At 46.1% G+C, this 8,598-nt stretch overlaps 1 protein-coding gene across 1 annotated transcript in view; it reads left to right on the top strand.

Moving 5' to 3' along the window:
- The window catches only part of LOC116470596 (liver carboxylesterase 1), a 28,179-nt gene extending 25,590 nt beyond the window's left edge, over positions 1-2,589 (top strand). The window contains exons 10-13 of the mRNA XM_058440377.1: positions 967-1,038; positions 1,116-1,194; positions 1,855-1,927; positions 2,224-2,589. Of these exons, the coding sequence (XP_058296360.1) occupies positions 967-1,038; positions 1,116-1,194; positions 1,855-1,927; positions 2,224-2,407 (408 nt within the window). The 3' untranslated portion in view covers positions 2,408-2,589. The remainder of the gene's footprint in view (positions 1-966; positions 1,039-1,115; positions 1,195-1,854; positions 1,928-2,223) is intronic.
- The last annotated feature ends 6,009 nt before the right edge of the window (positions 2,590-8,598 follow it).

The raw sequence follows: 8,598 nt of genomic DNA, 5'->3' as shown, positions 1-8,598 counted from the left end.
CTGCACAGACACTCAGAATCCTGCTCTGTGACATCAACAAGACAGGTTTGTGGGGGGGTGTGTCCTGCAGGATTCACTATGACAGGGTTGAATGTCATTGGGTTGTCCCCCCGCCTCCTCCCGCTCTAACACACCTGAGGGAAGATGTGCATTCGTGTGCCCTCTGCCACAGACACTCAGAATCCTGGGCTGTGTCATCAACATGACAGGCGGTGGGACACATGCAGGGCCCTGCTCTAGATTGAGAACCCACCAATCAATTTCCCTCTCCCAAGAGCGCTGAGAAAGTGAGTGAAGGTGAGGTTAGAATTGGTGTTAACACTGAGTCAGGTCTAATGTGTGTCTGTTTGTCTTTCTGTCTGTCTCTAACAAAAACTCATACACCTTCACATTAAATACATTTAATAATTGTTAATTTAGAATTCACAGGATGTGTGAATTTGGAATAGGAGAAGAGACTTCATTTTGATATGGTTTATAGTCAGCAAGGTGGCCATCCCACAGGCTGGGAAGGTGCCTCTGGCCAAGCCCAGACACAGGCTTGTTGAGGAAGGAGGGGTTGGGTAGGAGCTTTATGTGAATGGATTTGCTAAACATACATGTTCAACAGGTTATGGGGGAGCAATGGATATTCATGAAGACAGTCCTGACACATGTGTATTAAACAAACATTCGTGTAACATGGCCCATGTTCACCTGGTGGTGGACACCTAATATTTAAATGTATTACAATTATGGCCTATAAGTCCAAAGGTCTTCTCAGGACACTGAAGCTCAGCAAGCGAGCAGCCTCTGTACACCGGCCAGGTCCAGTCCATGGTTGGTGATGTTCTTATCTGGAGAAAGTTACTGAAATCCGTCTCTTATGCAATCAAAGCGGTAGTTAAGTCTGGCGAGTCAGGGTTCTGTTTGTCTGCGTATCCCAGCTGCAGCCGTTGTTACTGTTTTCATTTTGCTTAACTCCAGGCCAGTGCTGGTTTAGCTGCTAGAGAAAGAGAAGCACCTCGTGGCAGTGAGAGCAAAGTGGATTCTTTCAGGGTAAAGACGTAGGCCTGAACCCTTGCCCGACGTGGCCTTAGGTCTCGTTTTTAATTTGGTGTCTTATTGCCACAAAGAGTGTGTTCTGCCAGAATGATGACCTTTATTTTATTGCTGATGCTGGTCTGGTGGTGTCTAAACCACAAAAGGGAGAGAGTATTATGAGGCATGTCTGACCTCCTGTCTGTTCCCAGGCAGGAACAGAGTTGAAGGTTTTTCGGGGCTCCCCTTAGCCCAGAGAGGGTCTGTTCAGTCAGTTGGGGGTGTTAGGATTTTAGTTTTAGTTTATATTATACAATATTTTAAAAAATCCTTTCACAATGTCTTCTAAGTCTTAACTCTCAGTAGTTACAGATCAGATGGGACTCACCCCATGGCTGCTCAGAATGCACCAGAGCCTCTGGGCATCTCCCTGTGCATGCTTAGGCACCTTGAGGCTCTGTTGTTTTTCAGAATGTGAATTGTGGGTGCGTGCCGGGGAAGGAGAAAAGACCCAAGAGAGAGCAACCCTGGGAGGTGGGGCTGATGTAGAGGAAACCCTGGGGTGGGGCATTTCCTGTGACCCTGAGCAGGGAGGAGGCAGGTGAGGGTCACAGGAGACAAAGGCAGCCAGCCAATGGAATGACGCATGCCCATTGCTGAGCCCTAGGTCAGATACGCTCAAAGGTAATGTACACACAAGTCCACCACTGTCTTCTAAAAGTGCAGACTTTGGCTCAGTGTGTGTGGACCATGCGCCAAGACTGTTTAGAGCAGACCTGCAGGTCCACAGACCACACTTTGAGTAACAAACGCTTTTCTTCTTTTTCCCCACAGAGGGTGCCTCAGAAGAGGAGATCAAACTTAGCAAGATGGTGATGAAATTCTGGGCCAACTTTGCTCGAAATGGGTGAGGCTCTTGGCAAAGACAGAGCACAGCTGGTGAGGGTGGGGGGCGGGGCATGCCTATTGGGAAGGGGCAGCTTCTAAGGTTCTAGTGATCAAACTTCTGACCCTGTGACCATAGCACTCTGACAATGAGAGCTCTCTACAAATGGAGAGGCTGCCCCAGGAGATAGTGAGCTCTCCATCTCTGGAGGTATACAACTCTCTTGACAGAGATAACTTGGGTGTCCTCACACATCTAAGAAGATTGCTGGAAACACACAGCAGCTTTGGGGCAATTCTATTTGATTCTGTTTCCAGAAACCCCAATGGGGAAGGGCTGCCCCACTGGCCAGAGTACAACCAGAAGGAAGTGTATCTGCAGATTGGTGCCAACACCCAGGTGGCCCAGAAGCTGAAGGACAAAGAAGTAGCTTTCTGGACCAACCTCTTTGCCAAGAAGGCAGTGGAGAAACCACCCCACACAGAACACGTAGAGCTGTGAATGAAGATCCAGCCAGCTTTTGGAGTCTGGAGGAGCAAAGACTGGGGTCTTTTAAGAAAGGGATTGCCGGTTCAGAAGGCATCTTACCATGGATGGGGAATTGTCTGGTGGTGGGGGGCAGGGGACAGAGGCCATGAAGGAGCAAGTTTTGTATTTGTGACCTCAGCTTTGGGAATAAAGGATCTTTTGAAGGCCAAATTGGTGCTTATGTCTTGTTCTGGAGATTAATACTTTGTCCTCAGAGACAGAATGATGATGAAAGAGGCAATGTGAGAAGGAAGGTGGCTTTGCTGGGGATGGCCTGGCCTCAGGATGAGCAGAGTCCAGAGGGCTGGATCGTGGACAGTGCTCAGGGGAGTTCTGGGTCTGCTGAACGTTTGTGAGCCCCCAACAATTTCCAACAGTACGAGTTGGGATGGCCAGAGTGCAGCATCCCTACCCTCTATTTGGAGCTGCCCATGGAAATGGAAGTGGCCCAGGCTGAGAATGGGTCCTGTTCAGGGAAGAGGGAGACATGCTGTGCTGATCCCGTGGCACTGTTGCATGGCACTTACTGACCGTTGCACAGGCCTGCAACACCTTTCTGAGTATGTACACTAGCCTCCCATACCCCTCCATGAGGCTGTCTCTTCCAACAACTGGTCTAAACTCCTTCTGTAGCCTGGACCACTTCTGGTGTGGGCAGTGACCACCTTGGAGTAATTCTCCAGAGGGTCATCCTAAACTGTGTCTTTCAGAATCCCATGGGTGATTTCTGGATTCTGTCAGTATGTAGAAAGCTCTAAAGCATGTCATTCCCACCTTGTCAGCAAGAGGAAGCTGGATTGTCCTTAAAATCATAACTTTTCCTGCACCAAAGAGCTGAAGTTGCAAGGCACATGGTTCCCTTGAAATCAAAGGGAAGACAAGCACCTAGGGGAAGTGGTGGGATGTGAACACTGGCTTACTTCTCACCTGCAGGCAGGAGACGGGGTGACCATAATGAGCAGAAATACTCTATGAATTTTGTTCAGTGCTGAAGGCCAAGTGTGGGCCACTGTGAGAGTATAAAATCTCTGGGAACCATGGACCCTTGGGGGAGTTATCTCCAATCACAGACTCTACTCCATGGGTATCTACCAGGGCCCATGAGAAAGATTAGGGTAGAGAGTAAGACTGTAGAAAGTCTGCCTTCAGGAATGCAGGCATGAGCCCTGCTCACACTCTTCACCCCTAAAGAACAAAATCCTTCAACCATTGTGGAATGGCCAGGAAATCTTGTCCTCCTCAAGGTACTGGTAGAGACATATTGAGGTTGAAGATAAGGAACCTTTTAAAACTCTATACCCCTGGGAGAGGGACAGGGAGTCATCTTGGGCCCAGATTATTGGTCTTTTACTGCTGGGGATGGTCAATATCTCTGATAAAGCTCCATCTCCAACAGCAAGAAATGAAGGTCCTGCCTAAGGTTGAGGCTGGACCACGACAGGAGCAGACACTTCTGGCTGCTACCATGGAGTTGGCAAGTCCCAGGTCACAGAAATCTACTGCTGGGAGAGAGAGCAAAGCATGTAGAGCAACCCTCTTGTAAAAGCAAGTGCACAGGACAGGCCTAAAGCTGAGAGTGGAACAAGACATTATTGGAAAATCCTTTAGAAAACCAGCCCTTACACAAGCACACCAGAACCAGCACAAGGTAGCACTGGAAGCATTTGAAGCAGATGGGGCATTGATGATAGCGATAGCAACAACAAAACTACTCCCCAATCACCACACTCAAAATACGCACACACACACACACACACACACACGTGCACACACAAAATCAGTCTAGCAGCAGAAGAAAAGATATGTCCATTTCCTGTCACCGATACTACTTACTTCAGTTTCAACTCACTTACACATGATGTCAAGTATTGAATTCAAAATTGCAAACCTTATAAAGGAAGCAACACCTATTAACAAGAGACAAAGCAGTTGGGCATAGTGGAGCATGCCTGTAGTCCCAGCTACTTAGGAGGCTGATGCAGGAGGATTGCTTGAACCCGTGAGTTCAAAGCTGTAGTGCACTGTAATTGCACCTATGAATAACCACCTGCACTCTAGTCATAGTATTATGGTGAAATAGCATCGCTTAGAGTGAGAGAGAGAGAGAGAGACAGACAAACAAAGCAATCAACAGAACCAGATTCAGAGATAACCTAGGTGTTAGACTAACACACTGGGAATTTAAAATAAGTATATGGAATACTTCCATGAACACATGGCTAGTTTCAGCAGAGAGGTAGAAACTATGAGAAAGAAGCAAATAGAAATGTTAGGAATGAAAAAAAATAGTAACAGAAATTAGAAATGTCTCCAATGTATTCATCAGTAGATCTGACACAGCTGAGGAATGAATGAGTGTAGCAGAAGACAGGGCAGTATAAATTACCCAACTTAAAATGAAGAAAATCAGTGAAAAAAAAAACAGGGAATCAAAGAACTGTCAGATAATATCTAATGGTCCAACATATGCATAACTGGAATCCCAGAAAGAGAAGACAGAGCAGGCAGAAGAAAATATTTGAAGAGATAATGGCTGAGAATTTTCCAAAAGTAATGAAAAACATCAAGGCATAGGTCCAAGAGCCTGGAAAACTCCAAGCAGGATTAAACAACAGCAACAACAGCAACAACAACATTCACATTTAGACACACACTGAGAAAATATTGAAGGCAGCCAGAGGAAAAAGACATTGCATACAAAGAAAGGGATTAGAGCAGATTTCTCATTGGAAACTATGCAAGCCAAAAAATAATGGAGTGACACCTTTAAAGTATTCAAACAAAAAAAATCTTTGCAGAATTCTATATCCAGCAAAAACACTGTTCAAGAAATACAGGGAAAAATGTTTTCAGATGAACAATAGAGAGAATTTATAATTACATACTTGTGCTACCAAAAATATAAAAGGAAATTCTTTATGCAGAAGGTATATGATACAGGACAAAAACTTAGATATTTATCAAAGAAGTGAAGCTCTACATATAACTTTAAAACAAAGGTAATGTAAGCTATTTTTCCTTATATTTAATTACTGTTTAAAACAAAAATAGCACCAATGAACTGTGGATTTAGAGCATATGTAAGAATAAAATACACAACAAAAATAATATGAAAGATGAGAGACAGGTATATGAAGTACACTTTTGTAAGATTCTTACACTTTGTGTAATTGGTATTGTCTGAAGGTATAAGGTGATTAATCAAATACGTATATTGTATACCCAGGAAAATCAATAAATAATTTTAAAAAGAGACATGAAGAATAACACAATAGTGGAGATAACATGAAATCATAAATGCTCGCTACACAAGCAAGCAGACAGGAGAAGAAGAACAAAGACACAGGAACAAATGAAAAAGTACTGCTGAAGCGACAGATTTTAATCCAACCATATCAATAATTATACTAAACAAAAATGATGTAAACACACCAATTAAAAATGATTTTCAGATTGGATTAAAGAAAACGCAACCTAATGCTGCGTCATAGTTAGTCCAAATTCACATTTCAATGTTTGACTCCTGGTGGCTTTTAAGCCTCAGCCTTCCCTTGTCCCCTCTTGCTGACACCTGGAAAGCTGATAAGAAAGCCTGGGTGCTTTCTCCTTTGTTGCTGGAGGAAAATTCAAAGCTTACCATGAGAAAGCTGACCACAGCCCCAGTGCAGAATCCTCACACCACACCTGGTCGTCCACGGCCCCAGTGCGGAATCCTCACACCACACCTGGTCGTCCTGTCCGAGACAGCGTCCAGAGCTCCTTGAGCCTCAGCGGGGGGAAGAAATAGCATATTTTTTCCTTCTGGTCCAGAGAGAGGGGGAGACGCTACGGAGCAGGGGTCGGTAAGCTGCAGCCCACAGGCCAAACCTGTCAGACCGTGGGATCCTTGGGTCAGGACCAAGGTCAAACTCGTTTTGGGGCTCCCCAAGAAGTGCTGGGCAATGCCACCTGGTGGATGGACTGACAGCTGCCCAGCAGATGGATCTGTACCCAAGGAAGTGCACATTGGCCTTTGGTGAACAGCCCGTGGTACCCTTGAACTCTATAATAATAGCAGTAATAGGCCAGGCGCAGTGACTCACACCTGTAATCCCAGCACTTTGGGAGGCCGAGGTGGGCGGATCACCTGAGGTTAGGAGTTCGAGACCAGCCTGGCCAACACGGTGAAACCCCATGTCTACAAAAAATACAAAAATTAGCCGGACATGGTGGCAGGTGCCTGTAATCCCAGCCAGTCGGGAGGCTGAGGCAAGAGAATAGCTTGAACCCGGGAGGCAGAGGTGGCAGTGAGCCAAGATCGTGCTACTGCACTCCAGCCTGGGCAACAAGAGTGAAACGCCATCACAAAAGAAAGAAAGAAGGAAAGAAAGAAAGAAGGAAGGAAGGAAGGAAGGAAAGAAAGAAAGAAAGAAAGAAAGGAAGGAAGGAAGGAAGGAAGGAAGGAAGGAAAGAAAGAAAGAAAGAGAAAAAGAAAGAAAGAATAATAGCCGTAATAGAAGTAAGTAAAACTCACTGCATAGTTATTATGTGTTTAATTATAAAATACTCTTCATATTAACTCAGAGAGTCTTCATAGAAACCCTACGAGCAGTTCCCTTGGTATCAAACACGTGAACGTCACCACGAGGCCCAAGAAAACTGGGCTGGAAAGTGACAGACAGGACCTACTGTGGAATTTGCTGTGCAAGCAAACAAAAACAATACAGGATGCTCATTCTAACAATGAGCATCCTGGATTACAGGCATGAGTCACAGTGCCTGGCCCTCTCCAGTGTTACTATCTACCCCAATCTTTCTAGTGGGCTCCTGATAGACGTCCATTGGGTAGACTCTGTGAAGGGAGTCAACTCCTCCTTGGGTCCTCCTTGGAGGTTGAGTTGATCACCAATGGCCAATGATTCAATCAATCATGGCTATGTAAGGAGGCCTCCATCAAAACGCAGAAGGACAGGGTCTGGAGAGTTTCCAGGTTGCTGAAAACATGGGGGTACTGGGAGGGTGGTAAACCCCAGAGAAGTCATGGAAGCTCTGTGTCCATTCCCCATACCTTGTCCAAGGCATCTGTTCCATCTGGCCTTCATCTGTATCCTTTATTATAATACTCTTTAAAATAAACTAAAAAATATATGTAAGTTGTTCCCTGAGTTCAGTGAGCTACTCTAGCAAATGATCAAACTCAGGGCGGTGATCATGGGAACCCCCAGCTGGTAGCCAGTTCCTCAGAAGCACAGGTTAGTGCAGGACAGGCGTCCCTCTTTTCTCACTTGCATTTCTCGAGAATAACTGTAGAATGTGCTAGGATGCAATGTCCTGACATGGAGGGACTGGCTGTAACAGCCAGTAACAGAGTTTGCTGAACACTTCTGAGATTCCAGGAACTGGATTGGTTTTGTGTTAGAGGCTGGGAGGACCCTGAGCCAGAAGGCATTTAATCTCAGTTTGAAAGAGGAATAAGATTTGGAAACTCTCATCCAAACAGCCCATGCGTGATGACGACTCTAGAGGCTGAAAGAGCCAAGAGACCAGTCTTGATGCTGTCCCTGGATGTGTCAGCCAAGGCGTCCGCACCACTATCTGGGGACATTGCTGGGAGCCTGGGCCTGGGGTTGTGGTTCTGACTCCGCCCCGGAAGCAGAGTGGCTATGTGACACCGCCCACAAGGGGGCACTAGAGACTCGCCTCCAAATGGGCGCCCTTGGCCAGTATGACGACCCTGCAATTAGAAACCAGGACAGGCCCAGACAGGGATTTCAAACACTGCTGTGGGTGAGAAGGTAGTACTGCTTCGCGCCTAAAGACTCAGGCTCTAGATCCAGGCTGCGCAGCTTCATATTCCAGCTCTTGTGACCAGGGACGGTTTCCTGGGCCCGAGACTTGTGCGGGAGGGCTGTACGTGGCTTTAATGCTGTGCTCCTGCTGTCCTGAAATTCTTCAAAATTGTTAGAATGAGCATCCTGTATTGTTTTTGTTTGTTTGCACAGCAAATTCCACAGCAGGTCCTGTCTGTCACTTTCCAGCCCAGTTTTGTTCATGTCACAGACCAGGATTCTGAGTGTCTGTGCAGAGGGTACATGGATACACATCCCCCGTCATGTGTATTAGAGCAGGAGGAAGCTGCGGGGCAACCCAATGACATTCAACCCTGTATAGTGAATCCTTCAGGA

The sequence above is a fragment of the Hylobates moloch genome, unplaced genomic scaffold (genome assembly GCF_009828535.3).
Source record: "Hylobates moloch isolate HMO894 unplaced genomic scaffold, HMol_V3 SCAFFOLD_6, whole genome shotgun sequence".
Taxonomy (NCBI): Eukaryota; Metazoa; Chordata; class Mammalia; order Primates; family Hylobatidae; genus Hylobates; species Hylobates moloch.
This window is presented reverse-complemented; position numbering and strand designations above follow the sequence as displayed.